This window comes from Lagopus muta, chromosome 2, assembly GCF_023343835.1.
Source record: "Lagopus muta isolate bLagMut1 chromosome 2, bLagMut1 primary, whole genome shotgun sequence".
Classification (NCBI taxonomy): Eukaryota; Metazoa; Chordata; class Aves; order Galliformes; family Phasianidae; genus Lagopus; species Lagopus muta.
In genome coordinates, this window is record NC_064434.1 from 42,447,919 (window position 1) to 42,475,680 (window position 27,762).

Sequence of the window (27,762 nt, forward strand, 5' to 3'; positions counted from 1 at the left end):
CTTGGGCCTCGATACGTGTAGGAGCACATATGCTATCTGCCCTGCTTCAGCATAAACTAATGTACCACTCTCAAATGATTTCCAAAGATCAGGAATGGGAAAGAACCAAAACAGAAGACAAGTTCAATGCTTTGGAGACCTTTTGTCATAAAACACACGCAAATTAAATGGTGTTTGTCTCCTCCTTCTGCTCTAAGCTCAGAAGTTGGGCCAATAACAAAGAGCGCGTCTCTTTCCACGCTCTCTTGCAGCTTTTAAAACATAGAGAGCAAATGGCAGACTTACCTTTCATCTCCTTTTGAAACAGAAGTTAGGCCTTATTGGTAACAAGTGAAATTAAACTGGTTGTTGCTGTTTAACCTCTCTGTGCTATTTCCTCACACAAATTAGTCATGATCAAATCTGCTTGGCAGTTGTCCTTACAAAAAACAGAACAGAAAGAAGGGTTAAACACTCCCATACAGTTTACCCAATAAATTTGTCATACCCCTTATATAGAGTTGTCCCTCCAGTTCTGCCTGTTCCCTGACATATCTGGCAGTTTGAACAATGTTGGCAATATTTGAGCAATTAGGCATTCCAAGTGGAAAGGTTAATATACATTACCCTCAAACGCAGGGTGTGTTTTGTCTTGTGCCTACAGCCATCCTTGATGAGCAGTGATTGCACAACAGCCATGAGGTAGGAAGGTCTTCTTTCAATTACAAGATGGCCTACATTGTTTTGGTTGAGCAAAAGACCTGTACACTGGCGACTAGGAGGGGTCAGACGCACCTTGACTTGCATGCTATCAAGGCAGTTAAGGAGATCACAAAGAGGGAATTTCATCACCATTACCACTTTCTGAAGGCTAAAGCCTTTGGTCACACTGGCACCAGTGCAAAACCAGTCAAAATATAATCCTTAAAAGAAGCCTTCTTTCTGGAGTTAGCATTTGTGCCACTCAAGGAAATGTGAGATTTGTTGTCCATTTTCCCCTCCTTTTGTTGAGAGGTCTGGTGGGAAGTTCTGGGCAGGAGTGGGCAGGGCTGGAGGAGTCTCACAGCCTCGTGCTAAGTGGAGCCTGCAAGATCGCAGTCCACCACACAGCACTGGAAGGAAGCTGCACAGCCAGAACTGGAGATGACACCCTTGGACCACACTGTAGCTGAGGTTGGGGAGTCAGGATGAGTTGCAGATGACATCTCCGCAGAGGAGCCCCGGGTTGCAGGGAGGCCAGCAGCCACAGGACTGGCTGTCACAGCCTTCCTTCACTGGTAGCAGGACATGCCCAGGGCATCCAGCCCATCCTGCCCAGCAGGGATGCTTGTCTGCACAGTCAGGCTTTAACAAAAAAACAAAACAAAACAAAACAAACCTAAGCAGCAGAGGAAGAAGTCCTGCAGGTTGCAGCCATCATCTCGCTATCCTTCACAGGAGGTTGGGAGAACAGGGGGATGAGAGAGGACAGATCTGAGGTGCCTGGCTGCCTCCTCATAGCACTAGAATGGGTCGTTGTGTCCCAGATGACCTGACCTGTGTTCAGATGCTCCTGCAGGACCCAGCACATCTGGGGGTCTTCCGCATGGCAGCCCTGTCTTGGTGAAAACAGCTGAGAATCAGGCACTCAGCCTCTCCACTTGTGGCTGGTGGTATTTCCCCAGCTGGGCAATGTTGATGTTCATAATGAAGCTTTGGCAGAGAAACAGAGACATGCTGTAACCATTAGCAGACTTTGCATTTAGGATTTATCTCCAAAAAGGACAAAAGGATAACTCAGCTTGGTGGGGGTTTTATGCAAGTTCGGGCCTACTCTCCTCGTTGTTATACCAGTCCTGGTCTTCACCATTGTTTTCCTCTGACCCAGAAAAACTTGATCATGAAAACAATGTTAGTTAGAAAATAATGGAACTGATAAGTCATTGCAGGCACATGTGTGTCTCATTATACATCAGTTTGGTTTCACTATATATTTTACACTATGTAACATAAATTTCACTATGCACCACAAGTATTTCAATATGTGATAGTCAGAAAGTGGCAGTTTACACTAAAAGTTTCAGTATGTGGTAGGATATTTCAAATACTATAAATTCTCCTTTTAAATGAAATGTATTGTGTAGATTAGTTAGAAATGCAGTTGTTTTAGTTTACCCAGTGTGGTTTTGTTTCAGAACAGCATTTAGCACCGCGCTGTTTAATTGCTATATTTACTTTTGTTATACATATTAATGGTTGATTAAGTGAAAACTTATTAAATGTGCTTTGTACAGGACTCAGGCAACCTGAGTCCCATTTCTTAGATCTTCTATTTCAACTCAATTTATACCATACTAAGAAGCATACTAAGTTTACAAAGCTGTTATTAATGAACAAAATGGCCTTCCTGTGTGACGCTGTTATCTGCCTGCTGTTCTTTCTTCAATGAATTCTCATTGAGTAAATAAAATTTGAGGGACCTGACAATCCCCGTAAGGGTAAATGGTTTAAGCAAAAAGTTTTAACAAGTTCTCAGTGGAACTGTCGTTTATTGCAGATGAACATCATTTCAATGGTAACCAGCAGCAGAATCTGCACTGCAAGCACTGCATTGCTTTGCATTCATTGGTCAGTTGACCATACAAGGATCATGCTAGTCAGGCCCTTTCCAAGCAAAGCCCTTCCCCATTGCTAAAGAGAGACATTCATTGCAATAATTCTACACCAAACACTCTGTCAAATGTTAGAGTTACAAGGTCATAATATTCTTGCATGTGATGTCCTTCAGCATCAGAGGATACAGATGACCTTCAAAACGTACTTGCTATGAAGCGAGAGCATATTGAAAGCAACCACATGGCTGAGCAATCCAAAGCCACCTCCTGCAACCTCTGCCGAAGCAATGGCAACATTCCAGAGTGGTGCAGCAAAGCAATTTCCCCACATACAGTAATTACCATCAGTACTTGCAGAAAGAATTAAAATCATTAGGCTAGATTTTGATTATGATTTCTTCCTTCACTCTTGTGTCTCCCCAAAACAAGCTACACCTAGCAGCATTTACAACAAAAGATCCATTTTAGCCAAAGACAGCATGTAGCAACATTGAACTTCTTCCCATGAGAGAAACATCAGTCAATTAAACTTTGTTCCAGCCTCTGCCCCTCAGATATAACCTCACAGATAATTTTCTAGCAGTTTTCAGTGGACAATTTCAAAGTAGTAATGGTGTCTTCAGTGTTCAGAAAAACTGGAGGCCTCATCTACCCCTTTATGTACTCAAGTGGTGACCTGAAACCTATGCAGCTCTGAGCAAGCCACTTAAAGAGCTACAAGGCTGTGGATTAATTAGAAACTAGGTCTTTTAATGTAACTCCTCGCCCCACTGTGGACCCAGCAGACCTTACTGGCCCCCCGCCAAATAGTTCAAGCACCTATTAACCAAGGAAAAGGTAAAGAGCTTGGGATGTAACAGGCTGGATTCCAGCCCAGCAGTTTTCAATCTCCTAACCCACAAGAGCAGCTTATCTATGTTTGCAGGTCAAAGACCTCAGCAAAGCCCTGTTAACAGGTGCTTGCTGGCATAAAATCAAACATTTGGCTCTTCAGATTAGAACGATTCTTCAGTTTCTGGCAAGTGGGGCAGAAGGGCACAAAACTGGATAGTGACATACTTGAGCCTGACCTCAGGTTGTTAATGATAACTTTTGGGCAAAACTTATCACCACATATGCTTCTTTAGCTCACAGGTGCTGGAACCAAATGCTTAACATATACAACTTGGCTACCCTACTCTGTCTTCCAAAATGTAAAATCAAGACCCCTAGAACTTCTTATTTAAAGCCCAAACTTAACAAGGAATCAAATTCTGACCCAGACCCACCACAAAGCAAATCTCATGAGCTTCATCAGATGCTTCTTGGTGGCCAAACTGAAGGAAAAGAATGTGTTTGTGTCAGAAGTGAAACACAGGGAGAGTCCAGTGAGCAGCGATAACTGCATTTGTCCTGGTCAGGGCCTAGGTGCAAGGGGAAAGCCCAAAACGAAGGCATTTCCCCAGCGCCTCCTCAGAGGCAGCCTGAGAGCAGCTCTGCAGCCTGCCAGAGGACATCCGTGCTAGACAGGCAAAAACTTGGGCCTCTCTCTCCATAGGGTATTTGGGCTAAAAGAAAGACAATGTTTTTAAGTATTGGCTTTGCAGCGTGACCAAACCTGTGCTATCCCTGCTATTGTTCAAGAACAGGAGAAGGAACTGCGATGCCAGCCTTCCTATATTTTCTTGCTCCCGTGTTAGATCTGGGCTGAGATATGTACAAGGCAATGCATTTATGCCCTAGATTCCTCTGGAGATACAGCCAACAAAAGCCAAATTACAAGGATTTTCCTGTAGTCAGGTTGCTAGTCTGACAAGTTTTAGAATGAGGGAGCTGCATTACACACATCCTCCATGTCCCCTCCTAAGCAGTGTCAGGCTATAATTTTAGTTCACTCTTATTACTGATCACATGTAATTGACATTGAGCCATTCTTTTGTCATCACAAAAGTTACATTATCTAAGGTGTCGCATTACTTTCACTAACTTAGTCTGAAGACATCAGAATTTCTTGACTGAAAGGGCAGAACAGCAACAAAAGTTTGTACGAACGCATACCAACTCATTTCTCAAATCCAAACATTCCCACTTGACCCAATTAAATTTCACTTGCAACCTATAACACACGAATTCCAGAAAAGAAAGCACAGCATAACTTGATTCTCTGTCATGATTTCAGAAGCAGTTGGCATTGGCTTGAAGAGCGTAGTTTCATGTGTACTAATAACATTTAACAAAGGACTTTTTCATCTTAGCTGACAGAAGAAGTAGGACCATCTGTAGCGTATAATTAAGCTGTTGAGTTTCCGTTGTTTTGAATTTGACCTACCTTTTTTCCTCTTTACTCAGCTATGGCTAAAGCTAATCTCTGCTCATCAAAATCCTTCTGTTTTGAATCAACGTATCTCTATGCAAATCTGAGAGAAATGCTCACGACTCTGTTTGTATTCCTGAGAGCTGAAGCATTCCTTTGGAACATCTCTGTCACCTTCACCTTTGCTATTTGAAGCCAAGGTTTGCACAGAGATAATTTACATCAGCCACATTTCCTCCAAATTTAGCAACAAAATATTTTCATCAGCAGTTAATGAGCAAGAACCTTTCAAAGTGACAACTTGCAGAAAAAAAAACAACCTTTGATTAAAAGGTAGCATTGTCAAGGGGTTAAAATGTTCCACATCGGCAGCTTCCTGCACTCTGTTCCGTTGATTTTCTTTAAATCAGCCTTTCTTTCTTCTTACAAAGAGAAAATGTATTGGTGCTTCTTTTAGTTCTGATTCATAACAACTGAAGATTTCAAAAACACAGTGCAGCAAATAGTATTCTGCTGATCTTATGGAAGGAAAAACATAGTACATTTTACCTTCTGGACCACAGTGCAAAACAAGCAAATCATTCCCTTAATACCACACTTCTATACCTAGGTATCTGGTGGTTCCCATTCCCCATAAGCATGGCATAATGGTGAGACAGTCAAATTTCACTCTGCCACAATGACAGAAACCAGAAGTCAAAAAGAGTGCAGCACAGAGAGGTGTACTGCAATCGATACTTCTGAGGTTGGCATATCTGAGGTCGACCTCTGAGGCTGGCATATCTAATCAATCATTTTCTCACAATATATGTTTATACTTAAATTTAAAATGCTAACATCCCATTATTTCTACGCAGGGAGCAGATCCTGGGAGTTGGAGAGGATTAGATCAAAGCCAAATAACATTTTCAAAGCTTCAGAGGATGCTGTAACCTCACAGTGGTTCCAGGAAACACAAGAGCTGGGGATGCCTTCTGCTGCATTGGTGTTGTTCCTGGGATTAGGCACTGAGGTAAAGCCTTTGCAGAGCACACTGATCAAAGGGTGTAAATCAACACTGTTTCTAGTGGCAGAAAAGATTTTTGGACCAGTTTGGACACACCCAGCTAAACCCACCAGATTATAAAATAACAGCACTCCAAATTCATTTTCAACAGATGTCATTGCAGAATGGATTAATACCTTCCCTGGAAATTTGCATTTATCCCTCAGCTGCTTCTGTGGAAATAAAAAAAAACACCATCAAAATGAAACTCGGAAACCAATCCAGATCTGTATGTCAGCATATCCCATGCCCTGGGTGGCAGGAGAGGGAAGCAGTGCTGTCTTTTTGTCAGATAGCAATACCCTAGAGCATATTAAAAGCAATTATTTCCATAAGCCATGAAGGCCCAAAATCTGAGAATTGTTCTGCCAGTAAAAATCTAATATACCAGTGAGCAAGCAGAAGCTATCAGCTGCTTCCTTTCATGACTGGTCACAATATTCTGCTGATACCTGTGCAGTTCACCATTCCCCTACCTCTGGAAGGGTGGATGCAAACACTGGTCTCCAGGCTATTTGGTATGTTAAGCAAATTGTGAAAGAGAATTGGAAAACACAAAATGCTGTCCCTCTGCAGAAATTACTTTTTCCTTTTAGTCTGCATTTAAGAAGTATTAGGCTAGTCATTTCCCCCCCTTTTTTGAGGAAAAGCAGCTATCAGCCCAAATAAGGACTTGCAGGGAAATAACTGCATTGAAATTACAAGGTTCCACTTGCAAACAGCCCTCACATATAATGTAAAGTAATTTCAGGATACATGCGTGGGACTTCAGCAGGTGCAAACAGAAATGTCAGTTCTGCAGCTGCCATAGTTAGCCTGTAAAATCTCCAGATATTCAGATGGTCAGTGACAACTGGTTGTCAGTCACTGCAGGTGGAAGCAGAGGTATGAGCTCCACAGATGTCCCCCATTCCTCTATCTCCAACTTTCAGCCATCCTCCCTTCCACCAGGAGCATAGTATGAACTGGGAAAGAGAAAGGAGAGAATGGCTGCCCAGGGAGGTGGTGGATTCACCGACCCTGGAGGTGTTCTAGGAACGTTTGGACGTTGTGTTGAGGGACACGGTTTAGTGAGAACTATTGGTGATAGGTGGATCGTTGGACTGGATGATCTTTTCCAACCTTGGTGTTTCTGTGATTCTGTGAGAGCAGCTATTTCAGTAGCCATTTAAGCCCTATTCATTTAAACAAGGGCTAGCCCAATATCTTGATGCTCACTTTATGCAAACTTCCCCAGGATACACAAAGCTTTATTATGTGAAGGCACAATTTAAACTTGAACACTGTGACAAATTTCTTCTCGAATATGGGACACAATACGCAATTGTGATCTCTGTCTTCCACGTCTTGGTGAACAGCAATGAATGTTTCATCTTCTTCAAAGGACAAGGATAGCTAAGCAAATTTCCAGCCTTTATAGACAATCAGCAAGCAAGTGTGCTAACATGGGAAATAGGTGACCTTTCTCCAATGAATTGCTCACTGGTATATTGGATTTTTACTGGCAGAACAATTCTCAGGTTTTGGGCCTTCATGGCATATGGAAATAATTGCTTTTAATATGCTCTAGGGTATTGCTATCTGACAAATTGCTATCTGACAAATGTCCTGTGACATGGAAGTCTGGTACCCAGCTCTCTACACACAGGCATGGGATGCACCCAAATTGTCAGTCACACAAGCTACACTGCATGACCAACCAACTCCCAGCATTTGAGACTTAGTCCGATGTACACAAGATGACTTCAGTCTGAGATATCTAGCAAAGGGTGAGTTGCTGGTTTAGCAGGACTAGCAGAATTTTAAATAAAAGATGACATCATCCACTCTTTTAAACAAACAAACAAACAAATCTTTAGTTTTAGGAGTAAATGCGTAAACACATGACGAAAAGCTCTCATGTTTGCTAGAAAAGAGAATCCTAACTGATGAAAAATCTGCAGTTGCTAAACTTGCCACAGTATTCACCATACATTTCTCAATAAATGAAAAGTGGATTGGCTAGAAGCAGACAGGCGAGGCAACCACTGTCCCATTGTTAGAATAATTGGGCTGTCTCAAGATTCTCAATTAAGATAATAAAGTAACTATTGTGGTCTCATCTTGTTGAAATATTTTGGGTATTATCTGTTTCTGACAGTCCAAGGAATTCTGTTATTTCGCTTGACAAAAGAGGCGAAAACAGAAGGTCTGCCTGATGAATCCTCATATATTCACCCTCTCTGAGTCAGTTCACAGAGGAGCTCTGTCTCAGGCTGCAGTGTTCATCCTCCCCTTCTTATTTATCAGGAGTTTTTTTTGGCAGATGCAATGCCTTCCAGAAAGGAGAGTCAGATCCAGAATCTAGAACGCTAGGAATGCCACCTCCCCCTTGCTCTAACGTTCCAACCTTGTTGAAATAAATAGTCAGAAAAATTGGAGGTTGCTGCATCTCACTGGTTCAAATTAAATAAGCCAGCTAAGAGATTTTAAAAAATTTATTTATGAGATGTGAAAAAGTTGCCTTCAAGACTCCAAACCATAGTGCTAAATACCAAAAGCGCTGTGAAAGGGGCGCCTCTATTATTCAAAAAATATTTGTGTGCTTTTGGTAGAGTAATTGCATTTAGCATTTTGGTTAAACACACAAACAAGCACAGCTTTTTGTTGTTGCTTCAAATGAAGCCAGAAACAGAACAAAAGGCATTCAACTGAACCAATTTGGGTTTATAAACGTATTAATTTTAAGAGCGCTATGTGTACACTTAAAATGAATTTAAAGCAGTCAACCTTTGCAGCGTGATGCCCAGCTCCCTTGTATCCACATAATCCATAAATCCAGATGCAAGTTGTCACAAACACTTCTCTGGAGAGCTTGCGAAGTTAAAAGTCCATGTTTCCTATTAATTAATAATTGTTTTCAGCTGTTTTGGCAAATGATTAAAACAAAGCGTCTGCCTTTAATGTTACCATATAAAAGTTTTCTTCTTTAGAAGCCTAAGCACCAAGCGGGAATTACCTCATTTGCAGGAAGGTGTCACACTTGATCACTTGGAATGTTTGCAGGCAAGTAAGAAGAGCAGCAATTGTACCTGCTGCTGCAAGGATCTCCACGCAGTGCCCATTAAAGCTGCCCATTGAGCACTGTCAGAGAAACGTCAGCTGAGGTTATTAAAACAGTACTTTAAATGTTAATGGAGGAACACGCAATGACAGAGTAATTCCATAAATAAACTGCCTTGTTCAGCAGACTGTGCCACTTTGTGAACTTCCCATCAGATGCCCTTTGCACGACAGCATTTCAAGCCTTAAGCTGCAAAGCACTGCAGCACCTGTTTCTCTGGTTCCATTACCATTACTGGTACCATTACCATCACTGATACACTGGACACACCGGGGGTCGGTCCAATATGACTAAGAGGAGTCACCACCTCTGGAGGTTTTCAAGCAAAGGGTTGATGTCACATTGAGTGACATGGTCTGGAACAGCCACTGGCATGGGTTGATAGCTAGACTAGATGATCTTATTGGTCATTCCATCCTCAATGATTCTTTGATTCTATACCTGCAATTCACTGCCTGAAACACAGCAGGATTCTGCATTGGTTTTGCCTTCTTTCCAATGTTTTTTTGCTTCTTAGGTCATCGCTATCCCCACTATTCTTTCCAGAAACTTCAAAGAAGCTTTAACGGGGGACACTGCCTGATGTCAGAACATGCCTCACACATAACCATCTTCCATCACTGTCAGCGTGCAGGACACAAGCAAAACTGTGCAGCTCTCACAGCAGATCAGACAGGGGATGTACTGGCCTGAATCCCCTGTTGCTCGGTCTGTAAGCAGATGGACCCATGCTCAAGTCCCTCCTTATCAGCAAAAAAAAAGACCAATTTATAGATTTCATTCAAGTTCTGTAAGATAATATTAGAAATAAGACTGAAATTTCACCTATGTACTATCAGATTTATCAGGCTTCTCTTGGACAATACTGTCTCCAAAAACTGAGCAGGGGACAAAGCAGGATATATTGACACCACCAGAAAACAAAACTCAACAAAGCACCTTTCATTAGTAGCATCAGCCCATCTTTAGAAGATGCAGCACATTCTTCGTGCTTTGAGAAGGACCTTATGCTGTGAGTAGTGTTTCAGTATCATCTTTTATTCCCCAACTTCTACCAGTTTATTGCCCCCGTAAACTGGGATCACAGCTCTCCTGGAAGCTGACTTCCCTCATCCCTGCAGAGGAAGGACAGTAGATTTCACAAGCTGAGAAATTCTTCTTGCAAAGTGGCAGGTACTACTTTACAGCCACTTATGTCAGTATCCTCCCAAATATCGAACAACTCATTGAGCAATCTGCCTCTTCCGCTGCAAGAAGGTTGTGAAAGTGACTGAAAGTGCAGGGCTTGAGCTTCCCTCTTTCTGATGTATCATGGGAGCTACTGCTAGCTCCTTCTGGCTCTGGCCTTAAGCACTCTTAAGATGTTATCCCATTGTTGAGGTAGAATTGTTGCTATTACTACTATTATTATTAATATTATATTATTATTTATATTATTATTATTATTACAATTATTGACTAATTGGTACGCATTGTATCTCCCCCTGCAAAGCAATGGCAATGATGAAGCTGCAAGCTGAGCTGAGCAAGCACCAGCATAGCTGTATTCAGGAGGCTAAAAAGGCTGGGGAGTACATTATTGTCAGAACTCAGAGGAAACAGAATCAGAACTTGGTCAGTTCTCAGTCTGGGGAAGGAGATCTTTGCACTTATACAACAACAGCCTTCCACATGATCCAAATAGCAAAGGGATGCTTCGGCACTGCAGGCAAACAGTGAGCACCAATCATAGAATCATAGAATCATAGAATCACTAAGGTTGGAAAAGACCTAAAAGATCACCCAGTCCAACCGTTCACCTATTCCCAATAGCTCCCACTAAACCATGTCCCTCAACACAACATCCAGTCTTTCCTTGAACACCCCCAGGCTCGGTGATTCCACCACCTCCCTGGGCAGTCCATTCCAGTGCCTGACCACCCTTTCTGAAAAGTAATACTTCCTCAAAACACTAAGCAAAAGGACATAAGCTTTCATGCCCTCTTGTTTCTGAGATCCTATTTGCCATTGCAAAATAAACTTGGAATTTTCCACAGGAAACACGCAGCCACACAATTTATGCTTAATTGTATCTCACTGCACATTGAAATTAAATAAAAATCCCAGTCACTGACTTGCTTCACATAATTAGCACCAATGCCAGAATCAAGGACAAGATCCCTTGATGTAAATAATTCAGGAGAAATACTGAAAGCAAAGGTGAACGCCCAAAGTCATTACTATAGGGCTGCAAAGCATCCAACAAGTCCCTCATTCTCCCTCCCTGGGCAGTGCCAGGAAAAGCAGTCTGCTCCCACTGAGCCACATTGATTCCTCAGCCCAGACACAGTCAGCAGTAAAAGTGACCTGTCTGGGGGCAGCTCTGCAGGGCTGCTGCCCTCCTTTATGATGTGGCAACTGCGGCACATGCCCACGCGTTCGGATGTTAAGGATCTCCTCCTCTGCTGATGGTATCCACCATCCAGTTCAGCGTAACACCTCCCAACACATTATGATCAAAGCAGAACACCTAAATAAGTTACACTGCATTCTAATGCAATATTATAATAAAGATTACGGACGCGTTTTTATCCTCTGCAGACAGTACCTTGCAGCAAAGATTTACTTGCTGATGTTGCAAACGGTGTTGCAGATGTCTTTGATTATTTCAGCATCTTCCAGAGATGAATAAACACCCTTTACAAAACAAACATATTTTTGCTTGCATTCTCAAGCATCCTGATAGCATCAAATGGTGTTTTGGAATAGCAGCCGCGCGTGGTTTTGAAGCACTGTTAATTGCCTGCAGTGACACATGCGAGGGCTGAGTGGGGTGCGGGCTGGGGAGCCGCGTAAAGCCATTACCGGCCCTTTCCATAAGCCAGCACAGCAGCACAATGAGGCTTTCTTCCTGAAAGTTTACAGAAAGCTGATTACACAAAGACAGCAAAACAAGTGTGAACGGAGCCCTCGTGAATGCTTCCATTTACTTCAATGCCATTTTTTTAAAGAGAATTTAATTTACACCTTGCGTTATCTTGCTGGTAGCTTGTGTGGTTACCCAGACTGAGCGTCTGTTAGAGGTGTGGCTCAAAAACTTGAAAGTTCTCAATTTCAGAAAACACTGAAAGGAACGCTCAAGAATTAATCTTCATGCCCAGCAGCTACAGCTCACCTGCTTCACTGTTCAAAGCAACAAAAAAAAAAGACTGTACTGTGAAGAATGTGGCATCTCATTTGCAGAGGGGACAAGAGTACATGCAGGTAAACTCCAGAGAGCCGAAATGCTTTTCCTCACACCCAAAATCTGAAAGACACCAAACCCAATATAATTTATAGAGGCCAGAGAGGATGAGTCCTGATCACAGCAGAACCACTGGATGGATTCAAGCTTCAGTAAGGGATGAAAATGAAGATCAGTTCCTTTTATTGGCATATTAAGAAACATACAATATATTTCAAGGAAATTGCAAGCTGACCCATTACGATCTTGCCCCTCTTACCACAGAAATAATTGAATACATGGCCAGAAGTAGGGCATGACTAATTTCACTAAGAACTATTTCCCAGTGAAGGACATAGGAGCAATAAATTAAGCTGAGATTTTAATTGCCATTATGGCCCTTGTTCCACAGCGATTTCCTCAACAACTGTCAAACGTGAGCTTACATACAGTAAAACAAAAGCGGCCAGATTCCATGAGGGAACGGATCCCTATGATTGGCAGAGAAGCTGCTGAGAAAACGCCCTGGTGGTTCAGCAAGAAACACTTAGAAAGGCAGAAAGGTACAAAGTTTTGCTCGCTCTCCTGTTCAAAAGTGTCAAAATGGTGAGAGCAGGACAGCTAACCATTAAAACCAGCACGTCCTCTTTCTGCTGTTTATGGAGCCTGGCTAGGAATATTTACATCATTCTCTACAACTAAACCTGATATAACAGAATCATAAAGATTGGAAAGATCAACAGGATTATCTAGTCCATCCACCAGCCCATGCCTGTGACCACTGCAGACCACGTTTCTTAGTGCTACGTCTTCCTTTTCTTGAATACCTTTAGGGATAGTGACTCAGCCACCTCTCCGAGCAGCCTGTGCCAGTGCCTCACCACTCTTTCTGAGGCGCTGCTTTTCCTAATATCCAACCTGAACCTCAACTGTTGCAATTTTAACACCAATCTAACCTGGGAGAAGAGGCCAACCCCCACATCGCCACAACCTCCCTGAGCAGCAGACCCAAGCGAGGAGGTTAACACCCCTTCCCAGTTGCACTGCACACTTCAGGAACAAGGCCGTGCCAGATGGTGACACCGCAGGTGCCAGACGCTGCACTTAGCACATGAAAGCCAGCACCCAAAGCAGGGGGAGGCAGGCACGTGGTGGGAGCTGTAGGGTTATGAGTGAGTGAGAAACCTGGGTGAGATACAGCATTCAGCCCTGTCATTTCTCTCCCCACTGATTATTTTTCTCTCAAGCCCCACCTTCGCTGTTCTTTAATTCTTCTCGCTTCCCTCTCCCCTCCTCCGCAGGTTTCTTTCACTGCTTTCCTTGCAGGGCTACTCAGTCTGTGGTAAGCACCAGCGAAACCCAGCCATGCCTCAGACACAGGAGCAGCCCTATGCGAGGGTCACAGAGTGCTCTGGGATCAGGGTTTTAGTCACGCTCACTTTTACAGTTACTGATAACAAACCTGCAATGGAGAGAAGAAAACTAGAGAGCAAGGGGCAGCCGTGAGCTAATCTCTTTCAGATGAGGTCATGGATTAACTGAAAAACAGAGAAGTTGCAGATTAAAAGAAAGAAAAAAAGCGTTAGCAAGCAAGTGACAAAACTCGTACAATAAAATTGTTAGAGTGGAAATGATGAACAGCCCGTGTACGACTTCCTGGGTCACAGCAGCACTCCAGGGTGCGGGGCCACTCCCACGTCTCATCTCTGCTCTCTTCAGCCCGGCGCAGGCTTGGATAGGTGCTAAGATGAAGGAACACCAGCTTATTTTGCACAGTCTGAAGTGTGGAAAAAAAATCCAGGGCAGGCGTGTGCACATGCAGCTGATGGAAATCAAACCTCTGTAGTGCAGATTATTTTAATTAAAGCTAGAAGAACGCGTACGATGCAACTTTCCGCCAGGCACTTTCCATCCTGATCTTTAATTCTATGGTGATGAAAATAAATACAAGTGACTCTGCTTAACTCTCACACTGGCAGAATTACAAACTGTCTCTTCTTTTTGAATGCCAATCTGGACACTACCAACCCTAAGCAACAAAATCTTAATTATACGCAAAAAGAACACAATACAAAATAGCACTTGGCTTCTATATGTTGCTTTTCATTTGCAAAGCGCTCAAGAGATGCCCCAAAGAATCTCCTCTCCAAAAAAAGTGAACAGCAGCCTCATAGCTAGGAATCCGGCTCACATCCATGCTCCCGCCCCAGGCCCCTAATCACTGAGCCATGTTAGACCCCAAATATTCTATGGCACAGATCTATTGCATGCAAGGACCAAGACAGAAGCAGTTTGACATTAGGAGCACTAGCACTAATTGTTTGTGGGCCTTGTGAGCGTAAGACACCCAGTGAAGTCTCCACAAGGCAAAGCAGGTGAAGCTTTTGTCAGCGGACAGTGAAAAAACAACATCTTACTGCATGCTTTGTGTTTTCATCACAAATTCCAGACTGAACGAAAAAGCTGCTTTTCTCTTAAATTTAATTCATACTTATGTTGGGCACAATGAAACAGAAGGGTTCTGTTTCAGGGAGGAGATGGGGCTACCAAGCAGTGCTATCAGTTTTTTGTTTTAAGAAGAATCCAACTTTTAGTAGCTGTCGTGTAAACCTGCAAAACACAGTCTTGCAAGCAAACCTGCGAAGTCTGGTAGACGCATAATATGCCATGTAGTGGTTTTACCCTCTCCCCTCTACAATACTCACAATTACCATGAGTACTAAGAATACAATGTGCACTAGTAATTAGATCACACATCTGTTCCCACAACACATTCATTTTGTTACATCTTTTGACCTATATTAGCAAAATGATGCAAGGATTAAGGCTTTAAGCATGTTCAATGGAAAGTGCTATTTTAAAATCTGATGCATTTTGCCATTTTCAAGAGCAGCGAAGTTGAGTTCCACCAACTTCCAACTTTAACACGGCCACCTCTCTTCTACCCTGAGTGTTTCTTATCCAGTATAAATATTATTTAAATCACGTGAGAAAACATACCTGCAAGCCCCACATAACTGCTATTTTATATATATGAAAACCTGAGCTACACAAAACTTATCTTCATGTATCTGTTTGCGTACCTGTATTTGAAAGAGGCTTTGTATTCTTGCATACTTTAATCTTTCATTTCACAGTTAAGAGAACTTCAGTTACGTGAATCCTGGAGACGTGAAATGTGAGGGGGGAAGGAAAACATCCATTTCACTTCAAACTCTTCTTCCACGAGTGAATTCAATAGTATGACTTAGAAACCTGAAATCTACTTCTGAGCATCTGAAACTTCACATCGTTTTACCTCTCTAAAGAGATATTAGTCAGGGCTAGCGCAATATTTTGAAATGTCACTATCCCTGTCTCAAAACCAGAATTTTTAACACACTACAGATACCTCCTACCTGCTGTAATTCAGAAATACTGCATGTGGTGAGTCAGACATTCTGTATGTGATACGATATTCTAAAAACCTCTGCTCAAATCACCCGAAGAATCTCTTTCCAGTCTAAGCGAGCCAGAAATGCTAAAATCAATGACTACAGTCACTTCCCAAAAGCCTCGCTGCATCAATACAGGCACAAATTCTGAAACAAAAATATCTTGGGGGTTGAGGTGGGAAACATTGTCTCCTAAGACATTTTCTGATATCTTGACAACATAACATTATTTTTCCATAAAGACCTTACGGAGTAATTGTGTTTATGCTGTAAGGTCAAATTTGGAAAACACGGTAGCACGCACTGGAGAGTCATTCCAACCGCACACCTGGTCCAAGTGCAGCACCAGAACAACCGTGCTCGTGGGATCCCGCACAGCCACCTACATGGTGCTCCTTCCAGCATTCGATAATCACCAGCGTTATGCTGGTGCAGATGTCAGAACTGACTGCATATTTGCACAGAATGCCACATGAATAAATACATTCTCTATGCTCCCGCTAAATTTGCAGGTAAACTTCTATACTGTTTGAAGACTTTAAACATAGACTAAATATAATAATAATTTGGGAAGTACCTACAAGAGGGATCTGTCTGTTCCTTTCATGTCGAGACTCTTGATTTGCTAACTTACCACCACTGGCAAGCTGTGACATTTGCTTAAAACATTCCCAAAAGTGCAGTCACTTTTTAGCCCTAGAAGTCCTCAAAGAACATGCTAATACGCTCACACAGCTGAGACACAGATTTTCCTGAAGATCAACACAGAACAAGAAGTCTACCAGAAGTCACCATCAGTACCATAAACATGGATTTTCACTCAGATGTCATTCACCATATAAGGAAATTAAAAACGCCATAATTATGCAGCACATAAACAATACTGGAAGTGATGATTAAGAGTCTTCACCATCTGATAGATATCTGGCTGTCAGAACACAGAACTAAAAGGACTTTCCCGGTCACCGAGTCTCTTTCCATTTTCGTAACTTAACCCCACGTTGGTTTGCTCCACAGCTCCTAAAACCCTTAGTGGAGATAGATCTGGATGTAGCTCAACAGTTTTCCTTCCATACGGTTAATAACAGTTTGTTCCCACTGCATGTTCCTGTGTCTGATCTGTCCTTAAGATCTATTATTTCTTCACATTCTGGCAAGATTTCCTAATCACACTAACACAGATTCCCAGCAGTATTTAGCTGCCACTAAAGCAGCACAGTCCATTGCAGACTGAATCTCTTTGCTTTGCACACGGGAGATCAGAACATCGCATTTGACAACTATCGCCTCTCAGACACATAACTTTCCTCCCTTTTCTGTACTTAATGTGAAGCCAGAATTACACATGCTTCAGCAGCGTAACACTGCATGATTACCTGGGTCTTTCTCCTCCTTTTGCAGCAGCAATCCTTCTGATTGGTGTCTATGCACACCCTGTATATTCAATTCTGCACCTTTTCTAATTCTTCAGTTTTCATGGTTACCAGTCCTTTGGATAATTATTTCACATTCTTCCCAGCGGTCTTAACGTTCTTGGCCCCTCCTTCCCCCCCAATCTGAACATATTTTCTGCTGTCTTACTTTTGTTTTTTTCTTTTTTTTTCCCAAAGAATTCATGTCAAATAATTTAAAAATCAAAACAACCAATTTCTAGCTTTTCATGAAAAGGCATCGCCTTGTGTGCTAATCGACAGCGTGCTGAGTGATGGTCAGTGGTATCAAAGATCAAAGAAAGCATTGGAAAATTCTCTCTTTCTTCAGCAAACATTCAAAGACCAAGGTAGACATTGCCAAACGTGAAATACAGTGAACAACAAGCCCTGTGTCTCACTCTTTTCTAAACAGTTCTTTAACTTTTGCACTGGTTGCACTTGAATACTAAATGTAAAGAAACATGTTTGTGTACCTTTCGCTTTTCACTGGCGCTGAAGTAAGTTTAGGGAGCACTATTTTAAACTCTGACCAATTTAGGCTGACTCTTTCTTTTGTTTTGAAGTTTTGCAGCATTTCAAAGCGAAGAAAAGTAATTAAGCCACAGCACTCATCCTGTTCCTATTGTTACTCACCGGCTAAGCAGTATGAACTACAAAAATGTGATTAGAATCAGGGAAAGCAAAGACTCCATTTTTGTGATGCAGTCCTCTTGCTTAGGTGCGTCGCCTGACCAGTTCTTTAAGCAGCTGCTGCTTCTCAAACATTGACACATCTTTTTTGTCATCCCATGATAAAAATCCTTATTTAGCTGGAAATGAAGACAGACCCAAGCTTTTTTTTATTTTATTTTTTAATGAAATTTAAATAGTTTAATAGGAAAGAGTATGTTTTAAAGCCAAGCTATTCGTTTCATGCTAGGCCTTAAAAATTGGATTTACTAGCAAATAACGGAAATAACCTGTATAGGTTTTTTTAATGTACGGCCTTTTATAACACTATCCTGACTAATGGAAAAATTATCCCTACAAAATACTTTTTTTAAATATGAAAACTACAAAATATTTGCTTTATCCACTGGCAGGACTTTGAAATTCTCCAGAATATTTAAATTTAAATGTGTCCGCCTAAGAGAGTTTACAAATGCCAATCCAACTCTGCAACAAAAATTCCAAACAGAACTGGAAATTAGAACAACTCAACCAGATCATCCCACTGTAAGAATATTATATTTCAGTTCTGCATAAACACAGACCCGCGTGTTTTGTCGTCTTTTAGAGGTTTGTCACGTCCCACAGAATACAGCCTATGTTTATTTCCCCATTACTTTTTTCCTTCCATTTCCTTAATACCATTTCCTTATTTACATTTAAAGCACTATCTAATCTGTTCCGTTGACATTTTTCTGCCCTTTGGGCTTTTCTAGTCTCAATTCTATCCTCATCCCAGGAGATCCCTCCCCCCTTCTTCTAAAAGAGTTTTTTGTTTGTTTGATTGATTTCCATTTTGTTCTTTCCCACCTACAGGTAAATATTCTACCAAAAAGAACAGAAACAAGCAGAATGGGAACAGCAGTGGGAGTTATCAGGACATTTGCAAGTCATAACTGAGCAGTAACTTCAACAGCTACACTCTTTTTGATAGAAAAATGTCATGCTTTTTTTTTTTTTTCCAATATATATTTGATGGTATTTGACATACTTGCTAATATGTCTACTATAAACACAGCGTTGTGCCACACACAACCAGACTGCAGACAAAGCAATATGGCAAACACTTTGACGAATTCAACCTAACACAAATAGTGTCCAGATCCTAGCAGCAGCTGTAATGGTAAGAACATTCAGAAACAAAGCGCCCCGATAGCCTAAGAACAGTTTTGCCAAAATAAGGAAAGTTCTGTGCAGTGAGATTATAATCTTTCAAATTTCAGACTGATTGCCCAAGGATCGCAGTAAAAAACTAAACTCAGAAGCAAGGAAGGTTGGAAAAACCCCAGCTTCCTAAAAATTAAAAATTATTAAAAAGCAATAAATCTGCTGATCATCCTACAATTTAACTGTTTTCTTGTCCAGGGAATAAACAGCAGGATACAACAGTTTGCAACATTCGTTTACTTTTTTTTTTTTTCTCCAAACTTTTTGAACTAATTAAAGAAAATATCCTCAGAGAAAAGAAAAATTAAACGAACACAAAGAAACGTCATGACAAATCCTGAGACAAATTATCCTACAACACTGCTTGTCTATGAAAACTGGTTGGAATAATACACGTACCGGAGTACTCAGTGACAGCATACAAATCAAAAGTATTTGGAAATTATTAAGTTGTGCATGTTTTTAAACGACAAAACATGCTGACGGGTTTGCTTTTAAAATCTCTGGCTGTTTGTTATCAAAGTTAGAAGATCATTTGCATACCAATACACATACTGTAAACATGACATTCTCATTAAGGAAAGATGGGTTTACAGTAATTTGATCTTTTACAAAAAAGCTCTTGGTAACTAAATGTGCCGGTGCCTAACTCTTCTAGAAAACTAAACCAATGTTTCCACTCTCAAAGTTGAAACGTTACCGCGTTAGGAAATAGCCCTGCCTATTTGGTAATCAGAAATATAATCGAGCGGCACATTTCCATTTGCTCTTCAGCTGACAGTTTCAGCTTCATTACATTTTACAAGAAAACAGCAGACTTGCAGAGGTCCTGTAAATTCTTTCATAACGCAACTGAAGTTTAATTACAGCGGTGAAGAAAAGCAGCAGTGATGCAAAATAAGATCAGCCCAATTGCCCTTATCTGATGATAGGATCTCTCTTCCTGTTTGGCTTGCAGCAGTGAGGACTTCTTGTTTTGTTTCATTTTTTGTTTTTTTTTTTTCTGGTCAGGCTGCCTGTCTCAAGACTGATACAAGCAAGTAGTTAACATGCCCCTAGAATTCCACCTTGAGAATGATCCTCATACCAATATAGCCAAGTTTCAATCAGTAGGTCGGGGAATGATACTAATGTGAAGAAAATTATCTGGATAGCTCATATGTTCGCTTAGCCACTGTAGTGGTGTTTCCAGCATTGGCTCAATTCCATGAATCATCACTTGAGTCGTCTTCTCTCCATCTAATTCAAAGAAAAAGAGAAACCACTAAGTACATCATTCAAAGTTCACAGAAAGATTAAACATTTACTTATGCTTAATTTACAGTAGATTTAATTGGTGTTACAGAGTTCAGCCTTTAACAGAATGAAAAGCAGGAAGTACCGGCATGGAGAAAGCTGAGACTGGTATCATCTAAGAAAGAAACTAAGGTAAAATAATTCCAATTAAAAATTGGTTTAAAATGAAACTTAATCCAAGCACCATTCTTCTCCATTAGTTTCAAGTTTTATTTTTCTTACTCTTTCCCTACAGAAATCACACCTTGGTGTCAATACGTTTAAGGTATATCTATCCCTCCCAGACATAAGCCACAGGAATATTTTTTGTGAGTATGCTTAAGATTAGGCTTCCTAAAAATTACTAATGACATGTTTTTAATGCTTAATATGCTTTCTGCTGAAAAAGAGTATGTGCAAAAAAAAAAAACCAAACCAAACAACCAAACAACTCATAACATATGTAATGTTCCTGCAGTAATTTTGTTTTGCTAAGAATAATTTACTTGAGAATCTAGCAATGTTACTGAAAGTTACTCAGAAGACTGAGCTGGCACCAGCTTTTTCTCACTTAGTTTCATCTCTTGGAAAAGCTATGTTTGTAAATGATTCCCAGTACGACAAGGATATATTCTAAGAATATTTCAATTCTTTTTATTTATACTTGTCCCGGAGGATGCAAGTACTTTGATCCTTTGATTCAAATGATGGGAACCAGCTAAAGCAACTGACATAACTGCCACAAAATGAACTAAAAAAAACCTGAAAATGAAAATTTATTTCAGAGTCATGATATGAGAAGTGCATTTAAAATATGCTCCAAATAATGGTTAGGGGGAAAAAAAAAAAGTAAGTGGTGACCTTCTGCTGTTTTTATACTATACTCTGGCTTTCTCACATGGACCTACCACAGTGAAATCCAAATTCAGCGCGCAGAAATACCACTGCCTTTTCTAACTGGCATTTTATCCCCCTACCATCTACAGAATAGACCAAACCAAACCAGTGTGTTGCCCAAGAGCTGCATGAGAGAAAGTAGAATATAGGATGCCAGAAGTACCATTATTGGCTCTTTTATTCAGCTCCCCCAGTTACAGCATAACTCCTACTTTATAAGACAGATAAAATCTTATTTGTGTTCAGTAGCCTCAATGCTTTGAAAAATGCCTGAAAAAGGCAACATTATTTTAGGAACAATCACTCTTGAATACACTGTTAACTTTATACTACAAACAATTCCTACTGCAGAAGCTGACAATTATGTTTGTCTAAAATAAAGCATCATATATTAGTTACATTAACTACGTATGGTATTCTATTCTGTAAAGATTGTTGATGAAAAATAGAAAGCTTGATTCCATGGATGGCATAGTATACATGTTCTCATACTTGATTAAGTATGAACAATTGCTGGTTTCTGCTTTCATTGCAGACAGGTCAGAAAACAGCAGATCATGTAAAATAAATGTCTGGTATTTCCAACCAAAACAGATATTTACAGGGTTGAAACACTACTCATCAAGTACTACTCCTAAAGAAAAAAATTCCCAGTAAGTTTTCATGCTGAGAAGCTGAGAATATCCCACATTTTCAAAATCAAGTAAAATATATGTTCAACACTTTCAAACTAAAGTCAACCTATGGTATTCCATAAATTGGCCGTAACATTGATGACAGATGTCTATGTTTCATAATATCAGTTAACTGTCAGAGAGATCTCATTTGCGTGCAGAGATGGCAGAAAATACAGTATTAGTTTGCAGACCTCTTTTACAGCAATTTTGTCACTGCATACAGGGGAAAAAGCCTTCAAAGCTCAGGAAAAAAAATTCAACAAGAGTTAAACTGTGAACACAGATCACAGAAGAATTTCTTGTTATGTGATAATATGAGATGTGTTACTGCAAAGTTTGATCACATCATACAATAAAACACGCACAATAATTCAAACGTATTTTCATGCATATTCTTTCCTTAAAAAAACCCCATATTTTCCACTTCTTCCCAATTCTAACCTTGTCCTTAAAACTTGTAGTCATTCGTACATCTCTTTCATCTGTAAATTTAGCAAGAATGCTCTTATTAATGGGCTGAGTGACAGAAACATTAAGAGTCCGGTCAGGACTTCTTCAATTCTTGTCAGGACAGTCTTCAATTCTTTCTTCCTTTTTCATCAGTGAATCATTCACAATCACTCTCCACCTGGACATTATCTGGTCAATATAGTACCTCTAAAGTTTCACCAAAAAAGCCGCTGGCTTCCTTACAGCTTTCAAGAATGCACTGTAATCTAATGCCAGAAATTTTACATATTAAAGAAAAGAGAAAACAAAAGATTAATCTGAAACCACTCTGCTCATGGCAAACACACACTGGCTATTACACACGTCAGTGTTCACAAACAGTTCAGCTTAGGTCCAGATTGTGCTAGCTCCCTATGCACAGCTGTTTTTAGCAAAATCCTGCACTAAGATGGATCAGAAATTTCAGAATTTGAGCATCACCTTCTAATGATTGTAGGAAAAGCTTATAAACACTTTCCTTGACTTCTTTTTTAAATAACAATATTTTTGGATGTGTGCATGTGTGTACTAACTTGATGCCTTTTGCTTAAAAATGAAATGCAATTTATCTGCATGTCCCCATTTCCTCTTCCCTACCCAACTCCGTTCCTTTCTCATACAAATCTTTTATTCTGTTTCTCAGCAAATTGAGAAAGTCCCAGGGGTCAATGAAGAATTTATGCTGTAATTAGAGTCTACATTTCTGCACTAGTGCTGTTTGTGCCTTAGTATTATCTCTGACAAAGCATCACTTCTCCTTAAGTCTTGCTCCCCCAGAGGCTTGACTAAAGAGATCTTATCTACTAAATCCGTATTTACTGTAGCCTTCTTCCACAAAATCCTTTGTTTCTACTTCAGCATTTTCCCTTCCTTTCATTACTATACAACATAAACTCTCACTTAAGTTGCATTTACCCAAACTTTCTCAACTTTCACATTTTGAGTAACTTCCCCATTTTGATCACATACAGAGTCTCTCTCATACATAGCTACTCTATTTAACAAAAGCTGAAAACAGGAGATATGTTAAAAACTTTGCTGAAAAACACTCATTTTCTCAAGAGCTGCCTGTCTAATTAGCAGCCACATTACCACTCTGATCTGGGTTCTTGAAGATTTGCTAGCTTCTTCTGAAAGCTTCATCTACCTGGTTTATATCTGTAACAGGTTTGCATAATGCTTTTCTTTCCATTACTGTTTGTAAACTTTTAGGAACTGTAGATCTGACACACCAAGTATTGTTCTCTGCTTCCCCACTCCATATTCTGTTGCACAAAGTATAAAGAGACTACTGGAATGCCTCTGTAAAAGAGTACAAGTTGCTAAATGCAACATATTTTAAATGAGTGACATAAGATTTAAACTGCTTAATTAAGTAGAAGATTAATGCCATATCATTGGACTATGTCTATAAAAATTAGAGCTAATAACTTCGCTCATCTGTGTTGCATGAGGTCCAGACATGGAAAGATCAAACTGTCAGCACCCATTTTACAATGCAGAACGTAATGTAGTAAAAACCCCAGAATTTTCTCAAAAGCAATGTTAAAATTTTCTAGTCACCTCACTGACTTCTCCTTTTAAGTCAAGAAAAAGTTGGGTTACATGCTAGGTATCATATGACATACAGATGGTTTCTTTTACTTTGTTGCAAATTAAGGAAGAAGAAGAAGTGAAAATATCAGAAAAATGAAAGCAAGGCAATAAACATTTCATAGAAAATTTTACAATGTGTGTACACAGTAACTATTTCCATCAGAGCATTTACAGTATTACTGAATTGATGTACAAGTGATAAATACTGTTTCAGCATTTACAAAAAAGCCCAAGACAAAAGAATTAAGCCACCTGCTACCAGAATGGCTATTGAAGAACTAAGTGATTTCTCCTTCGGCTTCCCTGTGAAAATTCCTGAATTCAAAAACCAGTATAAGCCCCTGAAAGTTGGCAAATAAGCAGAGATTACAAAGTTTTACCAACAAACTTCACAAAGTTCCATCTGTAGAAGGCACACAACTAAGACTACCTGTTGCACACCAACACATTCTGGGGAGATTTCAGATTTCCTAACTTAGACACTCTAACTCAAAGGCTGCAACGTAGAGTACGCACCTGAAGGCATACCATGTCTAGTCAGAAGTTTTCCAACACTATATGAAAAGTACAGAGAGAAATGATCAGCTCAGATTGAAAGGAAAGAAACAGATTTCTATCTCAGTGCTCCCAGTCAGGAACCCACCTTGATCCAGCCAAACAAAGCACTGGTATAGGACTCTCTTGGAGTTAGGCATCTGACGGAAGGAAATGAGATGGTGGTGGTTGCTGCATCTCAAAAGAGGCCTTGTGAGACTGCCTCAAAGCTCTCCTCATCCTCAGGCAGCTCCAGTCCACTTCACTGTCCATCTCTGGGGAGAATGCCCAACTACACTGTTTGCTCTTGCTAAGCTTCCTCTAAAACCCTCAATATTCAATAATTTATGAGAGAGAAAGAGAGAGAACAAAGAAAAGATAATACATAATCTTCAGGGAAGTTAGGAAGATGTGCAATGTCATGGTAACTCACGATTAGTTCTTCTATTTCATTTAGCCATATAACTGCTTGCTAACTTAAACACTCAAAATCAGAACAAGAGAATTAGCTTATTCAGCATGAATTCAGACAGTTATACATTCTCCTGACGTAACCTAAATACTACCGGATGATCTCTATTTAGAGAAGAATTGAAGCAGGTGAAGAAAACCAATTGCCTTTCAAATGGATTCAAGTGTCTACAAGCAGAATAGTGAGGATGAACTATTCCTGGCAAAGCAGCATATTTCAGCCACTTTTCACCCATATTAGCACCACAATGCTCAGAAATGCTACAGCTAGAAACCCCCTTTCACCTACCCAAGACCACTGTCTCTAGCCAGCCTACATCACTGTGATGCACCAATTAAAACCTCATGGCTTGAAATGCCTCCATTCAGACTTGTTGCCTCTTACCACTCACAGATCAGGGCAACTTAGCTAGCTTAAATGCTTTCACTGTCAGATATTGCAAGACATGTGGGATTTAGCAAGAATTTCCCTAGTGTACTTAGAATCCTCTGTATGCAAGTCCTCTGCATATTAAGTCCCAGAACTGAGAGCAGCCATTAAAATGGACAATTTAGAACCCTTTCTTATTCAGAGACTCACTACTTACTAAACTGCCTTTAAAACCCCAAAAAGGGAAAACAGTACCTTGTGTTTCAAACTAGGAAATCAAATAATGTGCTTCTAGCATGATAAATGGCCACAGGAATATATTAGACAGTGATACTAAAAATTGTAGGGACTAAGAATAAACAAGGAAAATGTCATGCACTATCAACCTTATGAACAACGTAACAGAAAGGGTTCCCAGCATTTTCAGATGTGAAATGGGCCATAAAAACTTGCTTGCTTGTCTTCAAAACACATCACAGGTTCTGGATTAGATATCACTAATGGTACTCCTGACAACAGGTTATATCACACAGCATAACAGGGAGCAAAGATTTCCCTCTTTTGTGACTCTTCTGTAGCTGCTTTCCTTTCCATCCCTCCTGCACTTTGCATCACCAGGCAGCAGAACAGCTCTTTAAGCGCAGGTACCTCAAAGCAGCCAAAACACTCCTCAACAATGTGTGTTCACAGATGGTGCTTTGGACATCTCAGAATCTGAAAAGACACCCTGACATCTTTATGGGGCAGACTTTAATCTGCCTCCTTAGGATCCCTTAGGAAATTATTTACAGATAGGTAACCTTCAGTACTGTGCTTCACATGTAGCTGCAACTACCAAATCTATCACTGACAAATATTGTTGACAGCTTTTAAAACAAGTCTCTAGCAAGCAAAAGTTAAAATTTCCCTGAAAACTAATGTTTTTGTTTGTTTTCTTGTTTGTTTATGGTTAAGAGCAATGAATTGCATGCAAGTCTTTCACAGAAGACTACACTGAATAGCAAGCAAAAAAATTCAAAGCTTTTACGTTCTAACCTGTAACCACAAGCAGTAAGAAAAAACTGGATAGTGGTTGGAGTTACCCTCCCATTTGCAGGCAGGCCAGGCTGGTTACTTAGCAATATGCAGAGAAAAGACAGCCTCAGACAAGTCTTGTGGTCCAATGACTTGTGCACCAGTTGTAGGATATAAACAAACACAACCACTCAATGAATGTAACTTTGTGCACTTATAAGTAGGTCTGTACTTGTAAGTCTTTAAAAAAACAAGAACAAAACCCCAAAACTGCAATATTGTCAGTAATAGTTCAATTTGGTACAGTAGTCTTTCAACTGCTGGAACTGAAACTGACAAACAGCATTTAGCTCTCCAAGAAAAACCTGTTCAAACAGAAAATAATCCCAATGTCTACAGCTTAAACTGATAATGAATAGATACTATTTACAGCAAAGCAATTATTTTTATTGCATGTGCCACAAAGTTGCACCTGCTTATAGAATACTTGTAAACTTCAAAATAAATAAATACATAAATAAATAAATATCTAAGGGATATTTATTAAAATTTTAACACTACTTTTGTAATATTTAGTTTAGTCAGACACCACGTCTTTTTTTATCTACGGCAAAATATTTCTTTGCTTTGTCAGCAAACTAAGCTATGGACTGAAATCAACCTATATGAACCAAATATTTATGCTTTTCATTTTTTAAAGTATTTTTTAAAAAGATTTATGACAGGTGCGTGTGTAACAGAAATGAAGTACACAAATGCTGTGAGAAATCCAGATTTCACTGCAGCAGTGACCTCAATATAAAGGTCTCAAATACAAAAACATTTTGAACAAATCTTACCTACCCACTAGTTGAGTACTACCAGGTACTCAATACCTGCACAGTTTTATGATAAGTGAAGACAAAAAAATGTTGAGCTTGGTCTCATCTCAAGACCAACTGATCACATGCTCCTCCTACTGAGTTCAGCACATGTACTTGAAAGAGTGGATATTAAAAGTCTCTTTGCTAATACAAAGTTCTTAAGCAACTATTACTTCGAAGTCTAAAAGAATTACACATCCTATATCAAGTTGGATTTTTTTACTTTAAAAACTGTTTAATTAAGAATGAAATCTTAGTACAAGCTTTCAGAAGTTTCACAATAGTCTACTTCAATCAAGAGTCAAAGGCTTGCCTTACCTCTCTGAAGCACATCCCTACTTACTTCTCTGTGAATTCAACTTCATTGCTACTCACAGAAGTTTCATCATTGCCAGAATCACTCATTCCCTCAGCAATCTTAACATATTTTCCACCTTCCTTTAATCACACATAAGCTAACAGAATTCCCTTCCACTCCCCTATTTTGGAGTAATTAGCAGTTTAAAGAGAAACACAAATGATGATATATTGGATCGCAACTGGCAAGATATGCTGTTCACTATACTCTGAGCAAGAATGAGAAAATAAAAAATCCGAGAAGCTGACTCTAAAATAGCC

The 27,762-nt window shown here is 40.1% G+C and overlaps 1 protein-coding gene across 4 annotated transcripts in view; it reads right to left on the bottom strand.

Annotated features, from left to right (window-relative positions):
• Positions 1-17,894: 17,894 nt before the first annotated feature.
• The window catches only part of ATG5 (autophagy related 5), a 74,679-nt gene continuing 64,811 nt past the window's right edge, over positions 17,895-27,762 (bottom strand). Inside the window, exon 8 of one of the 4 annotated variants that reach the window (XM_048935611.1) lies at positions 17,895-20,197. In XM_048935611.1, the coding sequence (XP_048791568.1) occupies positions 20,061-20,197 (137 nt within the window). In that variant the 3' untranslated portion in view covers positions 17,895-20,060. The remainder of the gene's footprint in view (positions 20,198-27,762) is intronic. The other 3 variants (XM_048935610.1, XM_048935612.1, XR_007374977.1) reach the window with 3 other exon arrangements.